The 13,308-nt window shown below is 36.5% G+C and overlaps 1 protein-coding gene across 1 annotated transcript; it reads left to right on the top strand.

Moving 5' to 3' along the window:
• The first annotated feature begins 539 nt into the window (after positions 1 to 539).
• On the top strand, positions 540 to 12,747 carry LOC114134845 (CD109 antigen-like). The gene is made up of 32 exons (XM_028001700.1): positions 540 to 767; positions 873 to 1,027; positions 1,113 to 1,141; positions 1,244 to 1,477; positions 1,553 to 1,675; positions 1,772 to 1,811; positions 2,385 to 2,472; positions 2,636 to 2,735; positions 2,822 to 2,942; positions 3,022 to 3,131; positions 3,219 to 3,410; positions 3,589 to 3,693; positions 3,783 to 3,845; positions 4,658 to 4,831; positions 4,958 to 5,119; positions 5,961 to 6,030; positions 6,161 to 6,254; positions 6,341 to 6,458; positions 6,555 to 6,668; positions 6,804 to 7,022; positions 7,177 to 7,318; positions 7,650 to 7,826; positions 8,562 to 8,643; positions 8,742 to 8,973; positions 9,084 to 9,255; positions 9,478 to 9,668; positions 9,778 to 9,933; positions 10,434 to 10,499; positions 10,905 to 11,032; positions 11,118 to 11,274; positions 12,092 to 12,194; positions 12,302 to 12,747. The coding sequence occupies exons 1-32, from the start codon at positions 694 to 696 to the stop codon at positions 12,502 to 12,504; spliced, it is 4,194 nt and encodes a 1,397-aa protein (XP_027857501.1). The 5' UTR covers positions 540 to 693; the 3' UTR covers positions 12,505 to 12,747.
• The last annotated feature ends 561 nt before the right edge of the window (positions 12,748 to 13,308 follow it).

Genomic DNA, 13,308 nt, shown 5'->3' with positions numbered 1-13,308 from the left:
AAGCAAAGCTGCACCTTGTACTGAGCACACAGTTCTCACTGTGAAACATGGTCATGGCAGTATCACACTGTGAGGATGCAGACACCATAAATATACCCAGAGCCATATTGGAATGAATTAGGTCAAAATATATTTTGGAAAAATGGTGGTGAAAGCTTCATGCTGTGGAGATGATGTTCATCTGCAGGGACAGAGATGAGAGTTAAAATACAGCTAAAAATAGAGCAGACTGGGGAGAAATGCACACTTTTTAAATATTGAAAATCATGTATATTTTCCTTTCTTCACATTTATGTAAAGTCTCTATGAAATACACTGGAGTTTGTGGCTGCAATGTGATAAAATGTTTAAAGCCTGCAAATCGTGTTTGCGACAAATATTCCACAGAAGCTTGTATGCTTTAAGACATTCAAGATGTTTGACACAGATTATGCATTCAATAAGGCTTAGACAACACTATGAATGGTAAGAAATACGAAACCTGTCCCTCTGGCCGAAGGTACCAAGAATATGAGAACGTTCTCTTCCGCCCTTCATCTTTGTCAAGGAATTTGTGTGTGACAACATTTGGGTAAAACTTATAGTTGGTTTTGGTACAGCATTTGGAGTGTTTTCTCTCAAATGGTCAGACGGATTTTCTCACGCCAAGTTTTGGATGTGGAACTGAAGTTTCACTTTTAAACGAGATCGCAGATGAACAACATGAACAGAATATGGACCCTCGTTCTGTCTTTTGCTGCTTCTGGCTTGACACAAGATTCACCCAAGTAAGCAGTGTTGTTTATTCTGAATGAAATGACAGTTTTTATTCTCCCCGAAGACCAACTTAACCAGTTTGCTTGGTTAATGTCACTTTCTTTGTTTTGTTAAAGTACAACGTTGTTTCTGATCTCGGGTCCAGAGGTCCTCAATGCTGGTACACCCACTACTATCGCGATCACTGTTTTTGCTGACTTCTATGGCAATTTAACAGCTGAGGTGGCACATGGCAACACTAAAGTCATGCAAAAAGGGCAATTTCAAGGAGGTGATACAGTTTCACAAATTCAAGTTTGATTTCCTTGCTAACATTTGAAATGGGTAGTGAATACTAAAATTCTGTCTTTTTAAAGGTGTTACAACTATCCTCAGTCTTCCACCTGTGAGGTTTATTTTTATTTATCTTAATCCCAAGTAAAATTTTGCTAAAATTGTCTGAAAGTTTATATCCGGGTTTGATATTATTTTCTGACTATCTTCCCAGTTTCCTGGCTCTTTATCACAAAACTCACTACTAAACTTAACTGTGAGGGGCTACAGCGAGAATCGCCTCCTTTTCACAAACACTACATCCCTCACCTACAACCTCTGGACGGTTTCATTATTCATACAAACGGACAGATCAAGCTACAAACCGGGCGACACAGTCAACGTCAGAGTTGTCACTTTCCAACTGGATAACAAACCATACAAAGGCAGGGTGGACATTTCACTGCTGGTAAGGCAGGCTTTCTAGAGAAAATCCCTGGTTTAGTTAGGTGAAAACCTTGACTAATGTGCCTTTAACACACAGGATCCCAGTGGGAAACCTGTTGAAAGCTGGAACTCCACAGGAAATCTAGGGATTGCCTTGAAAGAATTCAGTTTATCCCTGATGTCTCGCCCTGGACAATGGATGATCGCAGCAACAGTGAACGTAAGATTGAAAGACTCCCTTTTGTTCTTTATCATGTTGTGTTAAAGAATTTTTCCCAAAAATAATAAAAAATATACTTTTCTTTCATTTTGACAGGGTGTAACTGATGAGAAATCTTTCATTGTGGAACATCATGGTAATGATTCTACAAATAGCATTTATATAATGACCAGTTAACATGTAAAGCTATCTGAATTGATTGATACTGGTTGATGTCAATGTCAAACTGAATTATTTTGTTAATTTAATTTGACTTTTTTTTAGCACTTTTAAAACTGACAAAAAATACTTGACTTGTAAATTTAACAGAAAAAATAGAAAATCCTAAATTATTCAACTTATGTATTTTATTTTTAAAAAGTAGTTGGGTCACATCAGGCAGTATGAACATAGCCCAAGGTAACCTGATACTCAAATTATCAACCAAGCAGCAAAACACACAGAGAACTGAAGTAATTAATAAAAAATAAATAAATAAACAACAAAAGGTCAAATTAGGAATCACAGATGAAACAGTAGCCCAAATATGATACAGATTATGACAATATCACAATTTCCAGAACTTTCAGTGTTATAGAAGGAAATGTAACAGAGTTTATTTTTAGTATACCGGACGTCACTGAACTTTACTTGATTCACAACAAATCCAGGTGAGCAGAACCTCAGCAAATGCAACAGAATATTTATTTTATAATTTCGTGTTTGACAGATGAAGGAGCTTCTCCTTTTGATGTGATGGTCAAAACATCTTCTCAAGTGCTTCTTGGAGATGACATCTCAGGATCAGTGAGAGTACTGTAAGTTTAACTGTGCTACAGTAATGTCAGTGTTTGTCCTTTAAGCTTTGTTTTCAGTGTAACCTGAAACAAAGCATTGACCAACAATTGTTTGGGTGTTCCTAGTAAACTAGCTTTTGAGTCTGTTTCACACTATTTTCTCTACAAATGTTTTTACTTCCAGTTATCCTCATGGACAACCTTCACATGGAACTTTAGACGTCACCTTAAAGCCTTTGATAAACAACATAACCTCTCCATCTATGCAAACCAAAACAAAACAGGTGAGATTTAGTGACTGACTCTTATCTATTTTAAATAAAAAGTAAATTAAAGCAAGAATAGACAAGTATAGACCTACCCCTTTCAGATCTATGGGTCAGCCCAGTTTTTCTTCAGCAGAGATCAACTTCAGGCTCTGTACTCCTTCTTACCAACTAGCAACAGCCATGTTCTACACATTGCTGTCCAGTTTAAAAGTGGCTCCACAGGTATGTTTTATTTTAAACAACAGCTTCAATATCTCAGCACTTTACCACAACATTTTTGTTTCTGTTGCTGTGGCTCCAGGGTTTACTGTGAATAAAACTGTTGAAGTTCATGTGTTGAGAAACAAATTCCAGCTCATGTTCCTAAACTTCCCATCGACTCTGAAGCCATCCTTAAACTTCTCAACAAATGTAAGTTGAGTGATTTCATAATTACAAGAGTATTAATGTATTAAACTCCTACAAAAATATATATAAATCTGCTCTTACTTTTCACAGCTCAGGATTGTTAGATATGACAGAAAGTCTCTCAGCTCACTGGATTTGAAGCACTCTGTTGTGGTTCAAGTCACTCAGAGATCCTCTTTGATGAACTCAACAACTACGAGTCTTACTTTCTCCGTGCCTGAGAATGGCAACGTCCTCATACGGTTTAAATTACAAGATCAAGTAGAGATGCTATTGATACAGGTGAGTATTATGAGTCATAGCTCACAGAAGTACAGTAGATCTTCCAGGAAAAGTACCATTCTGAGTTTTTTTGCATCTAACATGAGTGGCTTCAGTACAGTACACAATTCCTGGAATCAAAGATGTGTATCTGACAGAAGAAGCAATTTCAAACTCTTCACGTTACTTTTATCTTCAGGCGAGATACCAGATTAATGAGAAGACCCTGAAGGTGTACACTAACTACTCCTCCCCCACTGGCTCATATATTCAGATCGGCCCAATCAACACATTGCCTGCACAGGTAAATTTTAAACACATTCTGCACTATTGTGGATTTAACTGCATGTGGAAATAATATAAGATTCTGTGGTTCATCTCATTAACTCTCAGATTGGACTCCCACTTCAACTTAATGTGGAGAGCACCATCAAACCAAAGAGGCTTCACTTTGTGGTATGTTAGTTAAAATGTGTCAGTTATTGCATGGACTAGTAGATAAACCACTTTTTTCACTTTTGTGTCCCCCCTATGAAGGTGAGAATTGCTGTGAGTTGCTGTGTTGACAGGTTCTCCCACCTGAGCTGTAGATCTTTGTAGCTCCTCCTGAGTTACCATGAACCTAGTTAGTCTTTCCTCTGATTAATGCTCTCTTCAATGGACTGTAATCTTAGTTGGATAGCAGTTTCTTAGTATTTCCTCTTAGCTGTTTAAACCTTAGGATAATGTTTTATAAAATAACTATATGCTTTAAACATCACTACTTTTTTTTATCCCTGATCTTTCTCCTGTGTTTCTTGGTTTTTATGATGCTGTTTGTCCATTAATGTTTTCAAATAAACATTAATGTACAGTACAGACCAAAAGTTTGGACACACAGTTGTGTCCAAACCTTTGGTCTGTACTGTATATATAATAATATTATTAAAAAATATATTGTCTTACTCTATTTGTTGATGAGATGATTTCTGGAGTTAATTGATTGCACTGGATTCTGCTTAGGGGTATCATAATAAGGGGGCAGGATGTAAATGCCCTCTACTCTTAATTATTTAGTAATAATGATAAAAAAATCATGTACTTTTTATTTTCCAATCTCATTTCGCTGATATTTTGTGTTGGACAATTATCCCAATAAAATACGTTGAAGTTTGCAGTTATAAAGTGACACAATGTGAAAATATTCAAAGGATATGGATACTTTAATTGGGAGTAGATACAAGATATTCTATAAATATGATGCCTCTTTTGTGTTACTGTAATTATAGATAAGCTCTAAAGGTCAGGTGGTGGCCGCCGGGACAAAGAACTTCTCGTCTTCAGTCACTCTCACGCCAGAGTTGTCCTGGTACCCTGAGGCCTGCGTCACTGTCTACTACAACCATTCTGATGGGGAAATTACCAGTGACACAGCCTACATTTCTATCCATCAGTACAACCATGTGTGGACATATGTTGCTTTATTGTTTTTTTCATCAATAAAACCAGCTTAAATACTGTTTCTTATAACAGAAACATGTAACGCTCCTTATGGATGTGCCAGTAGAATGTTTACCTGCTCTTTTCAGGTAACTCTAAACTGGAGCAGTGAGAGGGCCCGGCCCGGTGAGCAGGTGTCGCTCAGTGTGGCTGGCAGTGAATCCAGGTTTCAAGTTGGAATCACAGTCACAGCGATGCAAAATGATGACCTGCAGTCAGGTTCTGTTGACCTGGACTACAGAATTGAACAGGTAGTAGAACACTTTGGATTAGAAAAAAAGTCTAAGTTCAACTTTTGTTTGCAAAATTCTGAAATGTGACCTTTTAAAATTTCTGAGAAAGTTGCTTCCTTTGTTTTGATTACAAAGGGATATCTCCAGTTATCTAAGCACTGCCGTTTCTTTAAGACATTGTGGGGGGATCATGATGTAACGTATCTGTCTGCTTTGTTTGGAGGTGACTTGTTGTTCTAGCAGTGGGGAACTATACAGAGCCTAAGGGTGATTGATGACAGTATATAAAGGAAACAAAGGTATCTGGTGGCCTGTATTGTGTGAAGAATCAATTATTTAAAACATTTGAGATCGTTTAGGCGACTATGGTCCCCAGACTGTTATCAAAATAACATCCATGCCTCCAATTCAGTGAGTCTGTACTCTCAAAGGGAATGTCTGCTTTTAGGTCAAACTTCTCAGAGCAGAGGCAGTTAAAAAAAAACACATTCCTGCCATTTAAAACAATTCAAACTCAAAATGCACCTTGCTTGTCGAGTGAATGCTTTTTTTATACCCCATCACACATAAAACTGTTTGTATGTAGACTTTATGGCACAAAAGGAACTAAATTTTAGATTTTTACAGATCTTAAGTCATAAATGAATTTCTGGCAGATTACAGCAGGCATCTACAGGGCATTGTAATACTCTGTAGTGTCCTGTGTGGAGTCTCTGTAAGTGTGAGAGTAAATGTATGTCTGTCTTTACTTAATTTAGAATCTGGTTGACAATGAAAACAATACAAGTACTATTTTTCTTGTAAATAGTTGTAAATAAATTCAAGAAGTAAGTGTAGTAAGATGTGTTGTTTCATACAGAAATATTACCTTAAGATGATGACCAACGCAAGATTTTATTTGAAAAACCAAGAAGATGGACCTGGAAACAGTAAGAGTTGATATATAATGATGAAATCATCTTAAAATCATTTATAGCATGCACTTCGTTCCACATTTGGAATTCTTCCTCATAGATGGTACATGATGTGATTTCTTTTTTCTGTGTCAACTATGTGAAGAGGAAGATAAATCTAATAGGTCCATTTTAGAGCAATACTGGAACAACTGGATGGAGACTGCTGAATCTCTGCTATTGTTGGATATAACCGTTAGGTAAGACATTAAAGCTAATCATCTGAACAGAGTGTGGCGCTAAAGCGATGGTCCTAAACATCTTTTTATCTCGTCATGTCTTTCAGTGATAAGAACTGGACCAGTGGGAAAATAACAGTACCTAATGGTGTTACCTGCTTAGGAGCTGTAGCAGTGTCAGTGTCTGAGAACCTGGGGTTGGCTTTCACTCCTCTACCACAAAAGGTAATGAAATTATAATGTTTGCCTCTACTAGTGCTTCAATATAAACCGGTTCTGTTGCCCAACTTATTATTGTGTCTTCTTTCTTTGCACTGATAGCTGACCATATCCAACGACTTCTCCTTGTCTTTTGTTGTCCCTTCACACCTAATCAAAGGGGAGGAGGTTATCCTGGAAGTCAATGTCATCAACCATTTAGAGCAAGAAATTGAGGTTAATTGAATACATCTTTGGATAGGACATATACTTTCTTTTCTTTTCGAACATAAATTCAAGTAACTTGGAGTCAGTTCAATAGCTCTTTTAGTTTGTGCTTTATGTATTTTATTTTTGGTCTAACTCTTCTAGGTGATCGTGTTGGTAGCCCAGGGTGATGGCTTTGAGTTTGTCTTAATGGACCAAAGAGGTGCATCTATTATAAATGCTCAGAAAATTACCTTACGGAGTCATGAGTCTGCTTCAGCCTTATTCCCTATCAGGCCTTTGGCTCTTGGTGAGATGGAAATATCTGTGGATGCTGTGTCTGCAGAAGCCTCAGATGGACTTGTTGAAAAAATCTGGGTGAAGGTAAGATGTATGAGGAGATAGGAATAGACATACCAAGTTTGCAAAAAAAATATATATATACAGTATATCTTTTTTAACTTGAAGCAAATTCAATATGGCATTCCATCAATCTGATAATACATTTATCTACATTTATTTATATTTATTTATTTAGCCTGAAGGAGTTGAACAGACCTTCTCGCACACTTTGTTCTTGGAAATGACACCAGAGAAACAAGACTCTTCCAGATCTGTGACCTTTTCTTTTCCTCCAAATCTGGTACCAGGAAGCCAGAGGGCCCATGTAGCACTTGTCGGTACGTTCATCATTTGCTTTGTGTCAGTTTGCAATTAGAAATGTTTCTTACACTTATAATCAGAGATACATTAATGTTCTCTGGCTCATCTTATTATGTTCCAATATTCTCATTCTTCAATTAATAATCTAATAATATTAACTTGGCTCACTTAACACAGAGAGATAGGAGTCCTATTTTTTCGCTGCTTATAGGGTTATTTGGCTTTTTCACAAATATTATTATCCTATACATTAAAAAATTATATGTACTGGGTCATTTACTGTTGTATCCTGATGTCAAACATAATACAAAACTGCTAAATTGTCCCGTCTTTAACTTAATCTAACAGGTGACATCTTGGCTTTGTCAATTGAAAATTTGGATTCACTGGTTCAGCTGCCTACTGGGAGTGGGGAGCAGAACATGGTTCACTTTGCTCCGAGTGTCTTTGTGCTCCAGTACCTGGAAAAATCAGGCCAGGATGATGAAGGGATCAGAAACAAAGCTCTTCGCTACATGATGCAAGGTAAGTTGGAGTGCAACACTAATTTCAGTCATAAACTACAAATAAAGTTGGAGAAATTCACAAAGCTATTTGCAGTTAATGGCTAGATTTGTCCTGTGTGTCTCTGTTATCCTGTGATGTATAGTCATTATGAGAGAACATGGGTGTCCAAAGTGGGACCTAGGGCAACTTAAAGCCCTCTGAATGCCTATGTGCAATACAATAATTCAAAATTAGTATAAATATTACATGGTAGGATTATAACTGAAAATTTAAAAACTGTTCAGAACAAACTATTTTTCTTTATTTAATTTTTTTATTTAATTTAGATTTTATAATATAAATGTTTGCAATAATACAATAAATACTTTGTGTGACACACATCCTGTTCTTGTTGTTGAGCACAGCAAACAAACGTTTTCTTTCATGATTTACTGGTCTATTTTGACAAAATGTGGGTTACTTTGTTCATTTTGTTAAAATATTGCAGTTATTTTAGGTAAATGATTAATTTAATTTAAATAATTGATTAATTTAGAAAAAAATCATAGCAAAATTATTTAAGCAGAAAAGATTCTATTTGGCTCATAAGGAGTTCCCATTGGATGACAGCAAAAAGTTTGGACATAGCTGTAGTAGAACGTAAAACAGTGTTTCATCAAAGTTAATTTCTTAAATGTCTTGGGATTTCTCGTAAATGTTCTGCCACTTAAATGTTTAATTACGAACATGTATTTTATTCTTTTTTTACTACAGGTTATGAGAAACAACTTTCTTACCAAAGAGATGATGGTTCCTTTAGTGCTTTTGGACAAAGTGACACCTCTGGTAGCACTCGGTAGGTCATAATTTGGTTGCATTTTGATGAAATTGATTTGTTTTCTTTTTTATCATTTCTTCTTATCTCTTTATCTTTGCTCTATTCTTATGAACCAGGCTGACAGCCCTTGTGCTGCGATATTTCCTCCAGGCTCAGCCATACATGCAGATAGACCAGACAGTCTTAACCAAAGCCACAGCTTGGCTCTTGAAACACCAAGATTCCCAAGGGGCGTTTACTGAGGTCGGCAAGCTTATCCACACAGAAATGCGGGAAGGTCAGGATGATAGCCCCGTTGCTCTTACTGCTTATGTACTTCTGGCATTTCTGGAGGACGATACTTACTCTGTAAGTCAAAAAGATCTGTCCATTTCATGTAATGTGATGTTACAATGTAAGAAACCAAAAACTTGATTTTCAGCAATAATATAACTTGCTTACATTTACTTACTGCATAGGAGATGTATGCGAACAATGTGTCTTTGAGCCTGAGATACCTGGAGAGCAAAGTGTCCAGTGGTATTGTCAGCAACTACACCCTGTGTCTGGTGGCTTATGCTTTAGCTCTGGGCAAAAGTGTTGTACTGGAGACAGTGATGGCAGAGCTCACTAGAAGAGCTGATTACAGAGGTGAGTCAGAATGCATTTTACGATATAAAAAATGCAAAATGACCTGCAAAGGTGTGACTGATGAAATCTTGATCAAATCAGTCCACACTCATTTGAAATTGTATCAGAATAACCCTTCATTTCTTGAAATAACAAACATGTTTTGGCACATGGACATGTGTTAACAAAGCAGCTGAAGTAGCTGCAAACTTTCTCGTGGTTTGTCTATTCCCTCCTCCCAAGATGATGTCATGATGTGGACAATCTCTGGAGGCCTGAGATCTAACAACCAGCAGCAACATTCAACACAGATTGAAATGGCCTCCTATGTTCTGCTGGTTCAATTTCTGCTTGGCAGCTTCATCGAAAGTATTCCACTCATGAAGTGGTTGAGTATGCAGAGAAGCTATCTAGGTGGCTTTGGAACAACTCAGGTGAGACCGGGCTTGAGAAGGGTCATGAATTACCTCCTTTGTCTGGTACAAAGTTTTACAATGTAAATAGTGAGATAATCGTAGGGTGTTTTGCTTCTATTTTTTGCAGGACACTGTAGTTGCTCTCCAGGTTCTGTCTTATTACGCTGCATTCAGTGGTGCAAATGCCATCAATCTTGTGGTTAATATATCTTCCCCCATGTCTTCAACTGCATCGCTGTTTCTCATCAATTCAACCAACTATCGAGTTTATCAAAGCAGAGAGGTAACAAATAACAAATCTCAGGAAATCAATCATTTATGTTTATATGCATAACTATTATTTCAAATGTAGACTACTTAGAAAAGTGTGCAAGATTATGTTGATGTTACCTAGATATTGATTATTCTGGCAACCTTATATTCCTTTGTGACAAGCAATATGTTTGGAGGAGTGAAAGGGAAGAATTTCAAACTTAAGAATATTGTACTGTCAAACATTTAGGCACATGCCAAAAGTTTGCTTACAGCTACTAAAAGTGTGTAGCTAGCATACACTACATGTGTATGTCAGCATAATTTTAATCTTGTGTGTATTTGAAAAGAAGAAACTAGAATCAAACTAGTGCACAACATTTCTGTTTAAAAATTATTGAAGAATCATTGCATCATCAAATTATAAAAATAGCATCTATGCTGATAAAGATTGTATGTAAACCTCTGATCGTTATATTCCTCTAAAAAGCTGAACTTTTCTTTATTCTTGATTCAATTCTGTGTTATCAGATTAATGCTGCCGAAGATTTACCTTTAAATATTTCCATGGAAGGAATAGGATTTGCCATATTTCAGGTAAAGTTTGTTATTTTGAAAGAAGCATTTGTTGCAGTAATCCTTTTCTGATTTCTTGTTTGAACCCTTGCAGAGCAGTGATGTTTTTTCTTCTTCCTTTATATCTGGTTCTACAAACTGCTGACAGCTTGTTTAACCACAGGAACATGATCAGAATAAATTAATAGCAGCAGCTGTGCATGATAAATGCCCCAGCACGTCTCAGATTAGAAGAGTAGATTCAAAACAACAAATGTAAATGTACAGATGATAACCGTTGCTCATCAGTTAACATCTGGACTGCAGATTTTAGCTGTCAGCTTGTGCTGAATCCAGATAAGAGGGAGCACTTAAAACTATCATCTTTACCTTTCTTTGTCTGAATTATTTGCTTCCATTATAAAATAATTTTATGATTCCATCCAGGTGAACATCTTTTACAACACAAAGAGCACACAGGACATCGAGCTCACCACAGACAAGGATGCATTTATATTAAACGTCGATCTTACTCACAATGACTCCAATCACATAATGTTGTCTGTATGCACAAGGTAATCTCTATAATGCCGAATGCTTTTAGAATTTTTATAGATTTTTTTTTTGTAAAACCTTTACATTTCATTTTACTTTCTGTAGATTAAAGGATAATCAAGAAATAGCTCACACAGGTATGGCTATACTGGAAGTGGGGATGCTCAGTGGTTTCAGTCTTTTCTCCGGAGCTGCAGTCCAGGCGGATTTTATCAGGAGAGTGGACATAGGGCCTGAAAGAGTCAGCTTGTACCTGAATTCTGTAAGTTTTTAAGTTCTTTTCTTCATCTGCATAGATGTTTACATAATATGTATAGTTCATCAAACAAGAATGCATTTGAGTTATCTAAAAAAAATCAGCAGAGGGCACCCTTTTGTAGTTGCAGGACAGGTATGAAGAGTATTTCAATATGCCCTCAACTGCAACTTTTATAGATTTTTATATATATATATATATATATATATATATACAGTACAGACCAAAAGTTTGGACACACCTTCTAATTCAATGGGTTTTCTTTACTTTCATGACTATTTATAAGGCAAGAAATCCCACTTATTAACCTGACAGGGCACACCTATGAAGTGAAAACCATTTCAGGTGACGACCTCTTGAAGCTCATCAAGAAAATGCAGAGTGTGTGCAAAGCAGTAATCACAGCAAAAGGTTGCTACTTTGAAGAAACTAGAATATAAGGGGTATTTTCAGTTGTTTTACACTTTTTTGTTTAGTGCATATTTCCACATGTGTTATTCATAGTTTTGATGCCTTCAGTGTGATTCTACAATGTCAATAGTCATGAAAATAAAGGAAACTCATTGAATTAAAAGGTGTGTCCAAACTTTTGGTCTGTACTGTAAATATATATGAAAACAAAAAAACAGTTTTCATCAGCAGGCCTGCCTAATGCCTTGTTAGTTTCTTTAGTACACACTTGTGAGGCATAACATTATGACCAGTAGTCTGGTCCTTTTTTTCCTGGAGAGATCATCATATGTGCTTCACCTACAAGTGGTCACGATGTTATGCCTCATCTGCATAATAACTTGAAGAACTGATCTTCTTATGTCATTTTCAGGTCACCAAGGCAGAAGTTTGTGTCACACTTCCTCTCGTAAAAACTTTTAAAGTAGCCCATGTAAAGGATGCTGTGCTGCAGGTTTACGACTACTATGAACCGAGTGAGTATAACTGGAAATAAATGTCATGTTACAAATACAGTTTCCCATTTTAGTGTTAATTCAAATATCTAGTATACTTGTCATGTCATTTATTTGTATGTTTTTAGCAAGGAAAACAACAAGAACATACAACACAGATAGTCTTCACACCAGAGACTCCTGCTCTTTCTGTGGTGAAAACTGTGACAACTGTAAACCTGGAATCACCATTTCTGTGACTTCCCATCTGTGTTCTCACTCAAGAAGCGCTATGTCCTCCAGCTTGGCTCTCCTGTGTGCTGGACTCATTATTTTCCTTGTTTCAGTCTGAAAAGATAAACAATGACATACATGTCTGCATGTTTATCTCATGCAAATACTAGACAATTGATTGTAATATTTAGGGGACTGTTTGCTGCGGTTTTTCTGAGTGCACTTACGCCCTCTAGTGTTCACAATCTCTGTTGCATTTTTTCAAAAGAAGGAGATCTGTGACTAATAATTCATGTAAAACCGACTCCTCTTTCACCTTATTACATTATCAAGCATTAAAATCTCTATTTTTTAGTTTCCATTCATTGTTTCAGTCTGTTTTTCTATACGAGTTTCCATGTACCGGCTGTCATAGAGCATATAATAAAGAACATATGCGTGGATAGCAAAAGTGCACATGAAAGATGATTTTTTTCCCAAGTTCCATGTGTGTCCTGCTGTCAGTTTTCTGGCAGAACATCCATACATATCAAACTGTCTTAGGAGATATAAAGACTGAAAAATGATTATTGAAAGAAATCTGCTTTTCATTTAATGACTGAGCTGAGTTTGATGTTTTTAGTAGAATAAATATACAGGCTTTTATGAGTGAAGCAGACACAACTGTGTGACTCTGTAAATGCAGCATAAAGGAAAATAGACCTTTTGAAATAATCTGAAATTAGATGAAGCATACTTTAGCCCTCTGGCTTGATACATTTTATGTGAGCTGAAAGAATGCATGACCTACTGAGGTATGCAGAGGGTATACACACATGGAAGTCATCTGCAGATTGGAACCAGGTTTGACATCACTTGTAAAATGTGAAAGCTTTAGCCAATCGGAGGTTAAATTATGTAAAATTCATTTCTAAAAAGTTTT

This window comes from Xiphophorus couchianus, chromosome 19 (assembly GCF_001444195.1).
Source record: "Xiphophorus couchianus chromosome 19, X_couchianus-1.0, whole genome shotgun sequence".
NCBI classification, from domain to species: domain Eukaryota; kingdom Metazoa; phylum Chordata; class Actinopteri; order Cyprinodontiformes; family Poeciliidae; genus Xiphophorus; species Xiphophorus couchianus.
The sequence above is the reverse complement of the archived record's forward strand: the minus strand, read 5'-3'. Positions and strand labels throughout refer to the sequence as shown.